Raw genomic sequence first — 13,978 nt, 5'->3', positions numbered from 1 at the left:
TGCCTGACCTCTTTAACGTCCCTAGAGCAAAAAGACTTTCAGAGCAATCCAGCTGCCATGCTAGCATTGGGGCAGCTGCTGTGATAACTGCAGGTTAACCTGGAAGTGATAACTTCCAGGAGAAGGGAGCTCTGGATCTTGCAGAGCTTTCAGTGGTTGTTTGGATAGAGGTCTCTCACTACAGCTCTGGAAACATGCCTTGTACCTTCTCCCGTTGTAGCATCTGTGCTTGCTTTAACTTGGCCACAGCTTCGATGTGCTCCGTTCCGTTGTGTTCTTCTACATCAAGAGCCCACTGCGTGTGGAGGAGGCTGGTTTGCAGGAGCTCATTCCCACCACGTGGTGGCCAAACCGCTTCACCAAGGAGGTAAGGGCACATCCGCTAAGGAGGCTGGGGAAATTTTGTGGCCTCCTGTCCATCCCCATCATATTCTGGCTGAAGAAGTTGGATGGCCCATGTTTCCAACTGCGTTAGTATTGGTGAACCCTGCAGAGAGTTGAGAACCCTGTGAGGGTTGTAGCCTCTCTGTTGCCCTGACATCTTTATTATCCCTTAGTGGGGATGTTTAGGGTGTGTTGCTCAGGACAAGGGAGGGGGAAAGTTTTCTGTGGCAAGAGATTTGGAAGGGAACTTGACAGCAGCTGAGGAATTACAGGTTGACTTGTGTATCCTCAAAAGATCTCCCACCCTTACTCGTTATGATGCCAGGGAACGCCTGTTTAGGTGTGCTGCCAGCTGCAGTCACACACTGGCACGTTGTCTCAGGGAGTTTCTGCTCCCCCTTTGGCAAGATATTTTCCCTGTGCAGTGATCTCTTACTAATTGGTGTCTGTCTCCCAACCAGGGCAAGGAGAGTAAGGAGGTGAAGGAGGAGAGTGCTGAGGAGAGACTGCGGCGGCGGGCGTATGAAAGAGGCTGCCAGCGGCTCAAGAAACGCATCGAAGGTCTGTGAGGAAGGGGAGGGATTGCCAAGATCCCATACCTTTTGTGCAGCCCGGGGGACCAACCCTTGAGCTGTTTCCAAATCCCCTTCATCCCGTTCCTGCCAGGATGGGCTGTGCTGTGGAGGCAGGGGCCAGCCGTGCTGTTATCTGGTGGAGGGGTATGAGTGCTGAGACCCCCCTGCAGCATCCCACCACGGGACACAAGCAAACCAAAGTTCCCCTTTAGGGGCATTGTTTCTCATTGTTTAGGGGCATGTGGATGAATTTATTGCTGGGTGGCAGAGAAGAAAATTCTCACAGTGATGGGATTAGCACCGATTCTCCCTGGGCCCCCTCTCTGCTGAGGAGGTAGCCTTTCTCCTGGGAACAGGGTACTGCAGTTGGGGTTAATATAGGTAGTTGCTCTCCAGTGTTTGTTTTCTGACATGTGTCCCTGTTCTAGTGGTGGAAGGTCTCCAGGTTCAGATTCTGAAGCTGCTGCTGAACAACAAGGACAGAGGAGGTGTAAGTGCTCTGTGGATCTTCTGCTACAATATCTCCACATCACAAGGTACAGGTTTACCACCTGCTTTTCGTCCTGACAGGGGGAAGCTTCCAGATACATCTTCCTAAACAAATTCCGCAAGTTTCTTCAGGAGAACGCTAGCAACAGAGGGGTAAGTCAGAGGGTCAGCCTTTCCACAAGCTTCACCCTGATTGCTCTCTGGCACCTTTGGGCTGGGAGCTCTTCCCCTTTTGGCTGGGCTGCATCCAGCAGTTGATCAACTGAGGTCTAGGTATGTCAGGGAGTGGGGAGGAAGGGAGAAGATATGAGCCTAGAAACCAGGCAGCTTATCCAAGTCCAACACAGTGATTCACAGGAAAGCGGGCCTTGAGAAGAAGCTTGGGTGGGAGCTGAACGTCCTCCTAAAACCATTCGGGGATTATGGCTGTGCAGTGCTCTGCCACAGCTGGCCTGCTGGCTTTGGCATCCCCTTCGCTGCCTGGGTGAGGACTGTTCTTCTGGCCCTGGGTCAGGCTGTTTTGGGAGGCAGGTATCTGCTGCTGCAGGAAACCCTTTCTTCACTTGCACCTCAGTGTTCATGAGCCGCCCCATCTTTGGTGGTGGAGCATGTACCATCTGTCCTTTTCTATCCAACCAGCTTATTGTTTCAGTGCCCACCACTTTATAGAGGTGGAAGCTTGCTGCCTGCTTTCAGGGCTGGGCTCTCTCCCGGTGCTGGAAGTTAAATACGATAGCAAGGCTGAGAACAGAAGGTTTCTGCCTGCTCCGTGTGGCCACTGACACTAATGCACTTTCACACCTGCCCTGATGGCTGAACTCTCTCATTCCTGCCCTAGAACTTGACTGTGTTGTGCCCGCCAGAGTACATGGTGTGCTTCCTGCACCGGCTTATCGCTGCCCTGCGTTTCTTCTGGGATGGCCACAAGGCGAAGATGCCTGCCGCACTGAGCAGCGAAGGTAAGGCCTGGAGGAGAAGCTCTGGGGACCTTTCTGTGGTTAGGAACAGGGTTTGCCTCTTGGCAGTGCTCTCCAGGATGCTGGAAGTTTTGTGTTTCTCATGGGTGTTGGTGCCTTCTGTCACCCTGTGTCTGTAGTTCCCAGTCACCCTGGGAAATTCCTGCGTGCAGATCTGTTCCAGTTCACATCCAGACCTGAGGCTTTGCAAAGGGGCACTGGTACAGTTTGCTAGTTCTCCCTCGATGCTCTGGAGCGGAGTCCAGTATTGGTTATGGGTCTGTAGGAGGGCAGTTGAGTGATCCCATCATCTAAATTTAGGGAAAGATATTAGTGTGTTTTTGTTATTCCCAGACTGTGGGGATTAAGGGGAGACAAGTCAGTGCCAGTTGCTTTCCCCCCCTCAAACTCCTCCTTGGCTGTCCTGCCACAACCTGCTTGGCAGTTCCCTCTCTTAAGACTGACCCTTTCTCTAGACTCAGTAAGTGCCTTATGATCCCTGTGGGACCAAGTGACTGAGCTGGAGTAGTCAGGTGGGGAGCTGCTGAGTTTTCTGGTGATGCAGTTTCCCCCCAGTGTCAGTGGTGGTGGGAGGCAGTGCTGGGAGGCTTGTTGTCGATGCCCGTTGGTTACTCCCATTTCTGCATTGATCTAATGCTTGGTTCATTGTGGAGATCACCTCTGCCTTAATGTCATGTGCTTTTATGACAACGAGAGTTGTCACTCAGTAGTGGTCCAGGCTGGGCCCTGGAGTCTTACAAGTCTGGGTGGGCCCTATGCATGGGACTCAAAAAACCCAAATCTCTGTCTGCTTCAGAGGCATACATCCCTCCTCAACTCTTCTATAATGGGAAGGTGGATTATTTTGACCTTCAGCGGCTTGGAGGTCTCCTGTCTCATCTTAAGAAGACTCTGAAAGGTAAGAGCTCTCATTTCCAATACCTGCATCCAGGTCCTGGCTAGACTTCAACCAAGAGATGTCGCGGGGGAGGGGGGGAAGCAGTGGGTAATGAATTGTGATTAAATTTAGAGAGAGGAGACTTGAATTTTAATGAGGTGCAAGTTACGCTGAAGAAGACACCATCCCTCTTGGGTGGAATGTCCTTTAAGTTAACGGTATACTCTTTCTATCCCTGAGTGTGGCCTGTGGCTGATGGAGGGAAGGGGGTGGTCTGGATGTTCTGCTCTTGCTGCACCACAGCCAAGGGCTGGGAGCTGTCAAAACACTGACCATCAGTCTGGCTCTGCTGGGTGTGAAGGATGTCCAGGATTTACTTGCTGTACCACTCCGGGCAAGCAATGGCAGCCCTGCCTATGTACTGCAGCTGTGTATTTGTCTGCAGCATGCTACTCCTACAACAGACTTTCAAAGCCTCCCTTTTGGAAGGGTTAGAAACCCCTTGCTGTTCAGTCAGACTTGGTTTATCCGGTTTCTGGCTGATGTGCCTTTGACTCAGACATCTCTTTCACATCCCCAGTGCATTTGCAAGATTAGAACCAATTTCCCTGTCTCAAGTTGATCCCTGGCTGTTCAAAATGAGATTACTTAGCTTGAGAACCACATAATCTCTTCTGGTCTCTTACCAAGGTCTTCTTGGCCAGCTTTAAAAACAGGGCTGTAGACTAGAGGGCATGTTGTTCAGCCTTTCTCTGGGCTGAGAATGGATTCTGCTCTGAGTCTTGGAGGGGACCTGCAGTCCTAATGGCTTTGGAACATATCATGGGACAGCGTTGAGGAGCTGGATGCTTAACAAATGGTCTCAGGCCCTGAGTTTCTTCTCTTCAGTAGTCTGGTTTGGCCCTGGCAGTTGTTTCCTGGTTCCTCAGTTATTCTGTTTGTTGCTGGTAGGACGAGAAATGGGTCCTGAGTGAGCAGCACCTGTTGCTGCTTGACCTCTGCTGTGTTAACGAGGGCAGACCTATTCCACGTAAGGAAGCTTGGGGAAAGTGAGCATGTTCTCACCCAGCATCCAACTTCGCTGACTGCTTCTCTACTGCCAAGAAGCAGCAAAGAGGATGAGCCTAGGGCTACTTCGTGGGAAGCAGAGGGTGACTCTTGCATTCACAGCTGCTTTGGTGTGCTCTGTGCAGATGACCTGGCTGCAAAAGCCAATGTCCTCATTGACCCTGCGGAGCTGCAGGCGGTGACTATGGACGATCTCGATGAAGATGAGGAATCGGCAACATCAGCAGCACAGGTGAGTCGTGTACTGTTATTCACCTGTGGTGGCCCTGGTGCCAGGGCAGCAAGCTCAGCCTCTGGCTAGAAAAGCTTTGCTGCAGAGGAAGGCAGAGTCTGGGCCAGGACTGTAACCGTTCCACAGGCAAGCAGATAAACAGCTGCACTTGCCCGGGGGTTACTAGAGATCAGCAAGGTCCTGGATGCACCAAGTTTAAGCAGCAAAATTTTCTTTGCTCTGCTCTCTCACTACCCGCTGATCTGAATATGCCCCCTCCCCTCCATGGCAGCTCTTGGTGCTTGCATTTGAAAGGGTGCAAGGCAATTGCAGACAGAGCAGCTTCTCGCTGTGCAGATCTGCTGCTTTACCTGGCGTGTGCCCTTCAAGGAAGGGATATGCATTTGCTAACCTGTCACTGCTGGCCCAGCCATGGTAGGAAGGGTATCTGCTCGCCTTCCAATGGCCACTGTGCATCTATACAAACATCCTCGCAGGGGAAAAGGAGCAATAGCAAGCAGCCAAATGGCTAGAACTGTTTCCCCCCTGATTTCTGTCTAGTCTCAGCGTCCCTCTGCTGCCCTGGCCATTGGTGGAGCTCTTGCCAGACCTGGCTGGCTCAGCTCCCCCACCCTGGGCCGCGCCAACCGCTTCCTCAGCACGGCGGCCGTCAGCCTGATGAACCCGCGGCGGCCTCTCGGCACCCTGGAGAAGATCAAAGTGCGCACCCTAAGTGTGGAGCAGAGGACGGAGGAGGACAGTGAGTACTCTGCTGCACGCTAGGATGGCTCGGTAGTTCCTGGGAGAACGGTGCTTTCTACCTCCCAGTACTCTCAAGAGGTGTGCAGTCTATTTACAGCATTTCTCCTTCCCGTTCCCAGGGCATGCTGGCACCACAGTTAACCACTTTGCCATCCTGAACATGACACTGGTGGTGCTGTCACTCTCTGTGTGTAGGGGGATGCTGCCTTGGTTCCTGCAAGTGCAGCAAGGCTTTGCAGGGAGGTAGTTCAGAGGCAGCTGTGGCCATGCTCGCTCTGAACACAGAGCGGCCAGAGGATGACATCTGCAGCAGCAGCACCAGTGCTGTTGGGTTGGGGCTGGCAGCACGTACAGGGCTGGAGGAAGCAGGACTTGCATGGCCTGTGTCTGTTTGCACAGATCTGGCAGGTCACCCTGCTGCAGGCAGCGAGATGGGAATGGTGTGTTGGTGTGTCCAGTGAATCCCCGTGGGCTGGGAAGGAGCAGTGCGTTACAGAGGCACAGCAGGGCTTGGGCTTCAGAGAGGTGCAGGCAGAAGCTGAGGTGCCAAAATGCCTTGCTGAGAACTTCTCTCCTGTCTTGGGGGTGCGTTGCAGTTGAAGGCAGCCATGGAAACGAAGGTCTCTTACTGGGCAGACCCCCAGAGGAGCCGGACCAGTCCATCACGGAGAACTCCCTTCTGGAAATCCTGGATGGGATAGTGATGATGTACAACCTCAGTGTCCACCAGCAGCTTGGGAAGGTAAGTAGTACATGCTATGCAGGAGGCCATTGCCCCAGCTTCCATGCTTCTGCACTGACTCTCTGTTTTCTGCTTATTTAGTGGCTGTGTGTGCCCTTTCTTTCTCCTCCCAGCCCCTGTGGGGGATCTGGTTGCATGCTTATGTGTCTAGGGAAAAAAATACCCTCCCTTATTGTTGGAATCTGCTTGATTTTCAGATGGTTGGTGTGTCAGATGATGTGAATGAATACGCCATGGCACTGAAAGACACAGAGGAAAAAATCAGCCGCTGCCCAAAGAGGGTAAGTGGTCTCTGGACACTAAGCTTCCTTTTCTGGTAGAGCCTCAGTATCTGGCAAAAAGGATGAAGAACAGTGGGTAATTTCTAGCCTTGGAGCAGCCAATGTCTTGGATGGGGTAGTAACCTATGCCTGGAGCTGGCAGCCACATTTCATACTCTGCCAACCCATTGTACCATGGCCTCAAGGAACAGAGGGACTGAAGTGACTGCTTCGGATTCTCCCAGATGAGCCGTGGCAGCTTGCAAACCTCCATGAGCCAGTCTCCTGGGGTGGGGACCCTCCAGTGCTGAACTGGGGACACATCTGTCCGATTCCAGCTGCTGGAGACTGAGTATTTCTGATGATGCATTAGAAAAGTATCTGACAGTAGTTGGTGCTTAAGCTGCTGCCCACGCTGGACCAGCATCTGCATCAGGCCTTGTGGGCTACAGCTGAGACTAGTGAATACTCTTTATAGCACTGATTCCCACTCCCACCACAGAAAGGCTGCTGACCCCTTTCCTTCCTGCCAGTACTCCCTAACTAGCCCCAAGGTGGTATTTGTTTTAGCATTGTTTGTCCAGCTCTGAAAAAAGGATGCTATAAATGTCAGTGACATCTGCCCTCACATTTCTGTGTACTTTACAGAGGAGAGACATCCACGAGGAACTACTGAAGAGCCAAAAGGTCTTCTCTGAGAAGCTCAATCACCTAAGCCGACGCCTCGCCTGGATAAATGTCACCATTTATTCAAAGGTAGGTAGGAGCATCGTGTGAGGGGCTCAGAGGAGACCAAGCAAATGAGCTGTGCTGCTCGGCTCATGTGTCACAAGTGTCATCTTCCCTGGTGTTGGAGCAATGCCGACGATCCACTGGGCTTGTTTATCCCTTCTTGAGCATCAGAGACTCCTTCCCAGACCTGTACCCCGTCCTGTCCCAGGCTTGGTCCCATAGTGTTTGTTAGGACACGGCCCAATCTGTTCTGAGCTGTGTGGGGTTCTGTAGGCTTTTTCTTGGGGCATCAGACCTCTGCACCGCAGGCAGAAGGATGCAGGTCAAAGGAGCATTCAGTTCTCAGGGCATGTCTAGAGGATAGAGGCTACTGTGAACCCTTTTTCACTTTGTTCCCACATAGAGAGGACATTCTGCACTTAGTAACGCATTATTTCTTTGTACACGTTGTCCCTTTTTCCCTGTACTCACAATTTTCCAGGATAAAGTGTCTGGTCTGTTTTCTCATGAGCAGTTTTGCTGTTATGCTCTGCTGATCTCCTCTTCCTGCCTTCCTGTGCGCGTTGCCTTGCCCTGTCTCTGTAGCTTTTTTGTGCTGCGGGAAGACGACACGTTTCTCTGAAAGTCTGGTGGCAGCAGGGTCTCTGCACGTGTCCTGGGATGTAAAGAGGGAGGGGAAGAGTGGTATTTCCTACAAACACATCTGGCAGGGCTGCAGTGGCTGATCCTGATGCATGTTCTCTTTGCTCATCTCACCCTTCACTCCCCCGAGCAGGACTCCAAGGCACAGAGCTGCTGTGCTCCAGCTCTCCAGCTGCATTAGCATAGCCCATGCTTGCCAGAAAATAAACCTTTCTTCCTGGACTGCTCTTTAAAGGCTGAGGGGCATTGCCAGTGTGCTGTGCAGGAATTGCTGCCATGGCCCATGCAGAAACACTTTTGTGTCTCTAGATGATTTATTGTCACATTAAACGCAGGTGCCCGCCTCCCGCCAGGAGTGTGGTGTCACCTTTCTGGATGAATCAGCAGCATCTGGGAGTGAAGGTTACAGCCTTGTTCTCCTGCCTCGGCCGGCAGAGAGAGCAGGGTGAAACGTGCCCCAGGAGCCGAGCGAGCTTGCTCTGGAGAGGAGTTTGGCTGTACAGAGGTCCCCATCCATATTGCCTGTACCTTCAGGGCTCCATCTCACACCCATCACAGGTCCCTGCTATTTCCCAATGGAGACATCCACCCAGGAGGCTTCTGTGTCCGTGTCCAAGGGAGGGATTAATCTGTGTGAGCGTTGCAGGCTTTGCTGCTGGAGAGAAAGGGACTGGTTCTGTCTAGAGATGGAGTCCTGCCCTGTGCTGAGGTGTCAGAGCACGGGAGAGGCTGCTCCTTCCTCTGGGGAATTAACTGCTAGTTCATTCTGAGCTGAGGGATGCGGGGTTAGACGAAAGGGAGTGCTACAGCTTAAAAACACTCTTCGTTTTAAAGCAGATAATTCTGCCTTCAAAAACATCCCTGTGGGAAGACCATTTCAGCTTATTTTATGACAATTCTGTATTTATCCATCGCTCCTGTGGGTAATCACATCTTTGTATCCTCTTGGTGTAGGCTTTCTTCTAGCCTGGCAATACCTGAGATGACGTTTTGAGGTTATCAAGTCTTAGTAAAACCAAATGCAGCTTTCTTTACCGTAATGTTGCCTGCACAACTTCTTTTTATCCTGAAAGCAACAGTTGAGCTGAGATGTGTGTTGGTGTCGAGATAAAGGTATCTTTTAGTCAATTTAATTGATTTACACTAGTTCAGTCTAACTTACAGAGCAAAGCCATGTCAATCTCCCAAAGATGGTAACTGCAAACTTTAGAAAAGCCACTAAGCAATGAAATCAGTTATCTGCACCTCTGATTTTAATTTTTTTCCACTAGAAATGTAACCCTCCTCCATCTATTGTTATGCAAATTGCTATTACTTTCGATAATGAGTAAGGGTATGAAACAGTATTTCCTCTTTTTATGGCTTTTTGGGTGCTGATTTCTACAGCTGAAAGTATGTAAGATGCCCTTAAATTTCCTGGTTTTAATTTAGTACCCCCTGAGTTTTGCTTAGAGAAGCAAGAGGCTGATGTTCCTTGGGACAGTAAATCTGGTCGAATGGCTGGCACAATCCAAAAGGCTGTGGCCGCCTGTTGCAAAGATTTGAGTTGGCATGAGCTTTCTGCCTGTTCCCCATTTAATTCCTGCAAAGGACCAGCTTGCTTTCCAGCAGACTTATGCTGGGTGCCTGCCTTCCTTCAACCGGTGTACTTGAAATAAAAACTAGTGTGCCTTTTTTGCGATCTGGCCTGTGTGGTCAGCTGTGTCCTACCAAGGAGTAGTTCTTGGAGGGTTTCAAGGCTCAGGGAGACAAAACCATCAGATGCCATGCTGGTGATAGTCATGCTCTCGGCTTGAGGCTGGTGTAGAGATCTCTGGTTGTTCCCTCCACCTGATGCTTCTGTGGCTCTGTGGAAAGACCAAACGGCACAGATCTGGTGAATGAACTTAGAGCAGTGATCTGAGGAACATCTCATGACATGACAGAGATGTTTCTGAGGTCGAAGCGTGGTGCTGACTCCAAAGAGAAACTGGATAAAACTGAATGAGGATTGTTATGTTCTCTCTGGCCAGGAGAAGATGCAGGACATATATTGGCTGCTGCGGGTGTGCATCCGCACCATCGAGCACGGCGACAGGACAGGCTCACTTTTTGCTTTCATGCCAGAGTTCTACCTCAGCGTGGCTATGAACAGCTACAGCGCACTCAAGAACTACTTCAGCCCTGTAAACAGCATGGAGGAACTTCCAGGTAATGAGGGGATGAGGAGGCCTTGCTAATTCTGGCCCAATAAAGTCTAAAGGAAGCCACATCCTGACAGTGAAGTGCTGGTAGTTGGGCATCATCCCTTCTGTGTCCTTTTCTGGTTGCGATGTGCTGCACCATTATATTGTCTGCGTGCTGTGGGGTGGGTAATGAGTGCTGTTCCTCGAGTAGGCACCCACTGGTGAGCCGTGGCCATTGCTGAGCTTCTGCAGGGAACCCATGCCTTGCCAGAAGCTGTCATGGTGTTGGCTGTAGTGAAAAATCACTGGCAGCTGTGGATTTTGTTTCCAAGGATGCACCAGGAATGAGCTGGGATGCTGGAAGGTGTGATTGCCCCCATAATGCCTACTACTGCCTGCTGCTCTCTGGGTGGGGGAAAATGTGCCTTCGAATTCCTCATGGATTCAGATACGTTCCTATGGAGATGACCACCCACTTGATGCCAAGAGTCTGTGTTTGGGTGGATTCCCTCTGTGCACGTTCTGTGCTTTTCCTGACTAAGTGATCCCAGCAAGCTCTTAGCAAATTGTTCTGTGCTTTCCAGAGCCTGTGAAGGTAAGAAGAGCTTCTGGTCCTGCCAACAAGACATAGCTAAAGTGTTCCCATCCATTAAGTGAGGGCTGTGGGGGCTGTGCCTGCTGTTCAGGAAGCAGCAGAATTAAGCAGTAGCAGATTTAGTTAGCTGTAGGAGGAATGAATCCCACGGCTTGTGCCACGTCCACGGGAATGCAGGGATCACAGGGCTGCCCATCAGGCTGTTGGCATGACCCTTGCTCCCTCCTTCTCTTTGCAGGCTACGAAGAGACCCTGATGCGTCTCGCTGCCATCCTGGCCAAGCATTTTGCTGACTCAAGGATTGTGGGCACGGGTAAAGCTGCGCTCCTCTGCTTTGGGGTGATAATGTTGAAGGGCTGACTGGTCTGTCTGTTGGCAGCTCACCAGACTTCTGTTGGGATTTACCTGATGAATCCGTTGAGTGCTTTATGCCTCCGTGTACAAAGAGGGGCTGGGAACTTCCCTTGTCCAGAATGTCCTGCTTATTCCAGGGTTAGATACATGACCTGGGATGAGAGGAGCACTGCTTGCATGTCAAATCTGGGGTTACTCCTCAGCTGCTTGAGCATACACATGTTCTCCCAGTCAGTTGGCCCCTCTGTAAGTGAGGGCAGGTCCCTCCTTGCCTCTGGTGCTCCTTGGCTTGCTGCCTGACTTTGGGTGCCTGGCCTAGCCCCTTCTCATTCCTCTGCAGACATCCGGGACTCCCTGATGCAGGCGTTGGCCAGCTACGTCTGCTACCCCCACTCGCTGCGTGCTGTGGAGAGGATCCCAGAAGAGCAGTAAGTGCTGCCCTGCCTGTTCCTGGGGAGCTGGGGCAGGGCTGGGGTGGTGGCAAGGCTGGGTAGAGGACCAGGCTGGCTGCAAAGCACCACTGAGGGTTCAGGAGCTGCAGCAGGGTGCTGGAGTTGATATGGGGAGCATCCTAGCACACTTATACCAGTGGCTTTGCTCTCCCTCAGCTCTACGGGTCCTATTTAATCCCCTGTCCTCAAACCCTTCGTGGCTGACCTATGTCTTTCACCTGGCAGGCGGATCTCCATGATGAAGAACCTCCTGGCTCCCTATGAGCAGCGACCCTGGGCACAGACCAACTGGATCCTCGTCAGGCTGTGGCGGGTGAGCATCCTGCATCCCTCCCCCTCTCACAGTCAGGGGCTGGGTGGGCACTGAGCATTTTGCTTTCCAGTAGCAGCAAAACCCAACTGGTTTCCAGCCTCTGAGATCTTTCCTTGTCTCTTTTACCAGGGTTGTGGCTTTGGATACAGGTACACACGGCTCCCACACCTGCTGAAAACCAAGCCTGAGGATGCCAGCCTCCCCAGCCTGCAGAGTGAGTGATGCAGGGAATTGGCACTCAGGATTATGATGGGTGGTGTGGGAGGACTGGCCTCTTCCCTGGGAGCCATCCCTACTATGGGCCAGGCCAGCTGGTGAGATGGCTGCTGAAGTAGGGGGATCCTGCCAAATATCCAGGCCTGACCTTTGCAGCCAGTGTTTCCTTTCCTGGACATCCCCAGTCCCTCTGCACTGGCTGGTGACTCTTTAGTGTGCTGGGTGGTGGGTTAGATCCATCCCGAGAAAGAGTTCTGCCCTTCAAGGGAGAGCTGAGAGCCCTCACCATAGCTTCAACCCAAAATGTAAGCCTGGGAAAAGGCTCTCTGATGTCCACAGCGAGCATCTGCTGTGAGGAAGAGTAGGTGAGCAGTAGGAACCCTTGTGAGAGGGAGTGGGTGTCTGCGGAGGCAGAGCACTGGACAAGTTTGCAAGCAGGGAGTCTTCTACTTGGGCATCTCAGAGCCTGGCAGAGCCTGTCCTGCCTTTGGCAGAGCAGTTTGGTTCTCAGCACTGTCACTGAACTGAGGGGTTCCTCGGCTCTGTTGAGGCTGAGAAGGATGTGGGAAGGAGAAGGTGCCCTTCTTGAGCTGATGAACAGGGTCCCAGCTTCACCCTTGCAGGGTTTGGGCCTGTCCAGATACATTCCTGACCCCTGTTTGCTGTGGAAAAGGCTTTCTAGACCTTGCTCTTGGAGAGCTGCCCGGGGTTGGGGGACAGAGGGTGCTGCAGGCAGCATGTGGAGGTGCACGCTGATCCCCGGCCGGTGGGGAGAGGCTGCCTGTCTCTGTTTTAACGGCACTCTTGTTCTCTTTCTCTCTCCTGCCTGTGGGTGCCCAGGAGATCTCTCTGTTGCTAGTTTCCAGAGTAAGTTTGATGTGTGACCCTCTCTTGTCTGGTGAAGTAGCTTTAGAGAGCTCCCTCCTTCCCCTCTTCTGTCTAGAGAGACCCTTCTTTTGGGGGCAGAGGGCTTCACACAGTGATTGCTTTTCTCATCCCTCCTGCCCAAGCAAGCCCCCAGTCCCATGGGGTGGTGATGGAGGTGGGCAGGAGCAGAGTTCCTCAGCTTTCAAGACCTCTCTCCATCCATCTCCGGGTGGCTCCGCACAGTCTGAGCCCAGAGCAGGCTGGGCCGGCTACTGGGGACTTGCTCCTGGGATTGCTATTTTAAGGTGCAACCAAATCAATAATGAATGTTGATTTAATTGAAGAGGGACATGGGACTCAGAGGTGTCCTTGAGATGCTGCCTGGGGAAGGAGGAGGAGATGACCTCCCCGTCTCCCCATCCATCAGTCTTCACCTTGTTGCAATGTGACCATTGGCAGGGACAACGGGACAAACTGCTGAGCCGAGAGAAATCCCTGTCTGGGTCTGCTTCTGCGGGCCAGTCTGAAGGAAGCTTGGGCAAATGCCTCTTCTCTGGTGCTCCAGCCTCCTCCTGCTTTGGGGATGCTTCCTGGGATGACTCCACACCTGTGGTGAAGGTGTGCTGGCGCTGCCTCGCAGTATCCATGAGACACGCAGAGCGCAGAGTTTGGCTCCTGAGAGCAGACTGTCTTCAGAGGTGGGGGTGGTTCTGGTCGGTGGCTGCTGTAGGAACTTGTTTTGCATTCATTGTGGCTTGTAGGCAAGGCTGGGTGCTGTTGCAGCACGCAACACGGTGAGCAGCAGTGGTGGCCCTATGCCAGACCCAGCCTGTCTTGTTTTCAGCCAGCTGCAGGGTGGCTTCAGGTTGCAGCACAGGGCTCCTCTGCCCCAGGCCTTCTGCCCACGCATCCATCAAGCGGTGGAGGCTAGGCGGATGGGACCATGAGATCATCCAGCCGAGCTGTTGCGCAGTGTGGGCCAGAGGGTTCACCCACGCCCCCTTCCCGAGTCCAGCAAATTACCTAAGCTAAAGAGGTCTTCCAGGAAGAAATCCCGTCTCGATCAGACAACAGCATAAGCATCAGCTGGTGGCAGTTGAGTTGTCCAAGCCCTTCTGATGGTGGTTCCTCACCCTCAGAGATTAAGCCACGACTTTTTCCTGATTGGAGTATACCTAACCTCACGTTCTGTATTCCACTACTGCCTTTCTCTGCCGGGTTGAACTCTATGTATTACAACATTTTCTTCTTCAAAAGTGCTACACAGTACCACAGTAAGCTCACTTCTTTCACCTTT

The 13,978-nt window shown here is 52.2% G+C and overlaps 1 protein-coding gene across 2 annotated transcripts in view; it reads left to right on the top strand.

Annotated features, from left to right (window-relative positions):
- The window catches only part of RNF123 (ring finger protein 123), a 57,661-nt gene that overhangs the window by 19,746 nt on the left and 23,937 nt on the right, over positions 1-13,978 (top strand). For both annotated transcript variants that reach the window (XM_014953527.1, XM_014953529.1), the window contains 16 exons: positions 250-367; positions 846-945; positions 1,388-1,449; positions 1,530-1,601; positions 2,287-2,407; positions 3,222-3,323; positions 4,496-4,602; positions 5,143-5,341; positions 5,940-6,085; positions 6,283-6,366; positions 6,994-7,101; positions 9,732-9,909; positions 10,718-10,792; positions 11,174-11,261; positions 11,511-11,598; positions 11,728-11,812. In XM_014953527.1, coding sequence (XP_014809013.1) covers positions 250-367; positions 846-945; positions 1,388-1,449; positions 1,530-1,601; positions 2,287-2,407; positions 3,222-3,323; positions 4,496-4,602; positions 5,143-5,341; positions 5,940-6,085; positions 6,283-6,366; positions 6,994-7,101; positions 9,732-9,909; positions 10,718-10,792; positions 11,174-11,261; positions 11,511-11,598; positions 11,728-11,812 — 1,733 coding nt within the window. The remainder of the gene's footprint in view (positions 1-249; positions 368-845; positions 946-1,387; positions 1,450-1,529; positions 1,602-2,286; positions 2,408-3,221; positions 3,324-4,495; positions 4,603-5,142; positions 5,342-5,939; positions 6,086-6,282; positions 6,367-6,993; positions 7,102-9,731; positions 9,910-10,717; positions 10,793-11,173; positions 11,262-11,510; positions 11,599-11,727; positions 11,813-13,978) is intronic.

The sequence above is a fragment of the Calidris pugnax genome, unplaced genomic scaffold (assembly GCF_001431845.1).
Source record: "Calidris pugnax isolate Ruff unplaced genomic scaffold, ASM143184v1 scaffold247, whole genome shotgun sequence".
Taxonomy (NCBI): domain Eukaryota; kingdom Metazoa; phylum Chordata; class Aves; order Charadriiformes; family Scolopacidae; genus Calidris; species Calidris pugnax.
This window is presented reverse-complemented; position numbering and strand designations above follow the sequence as displayed.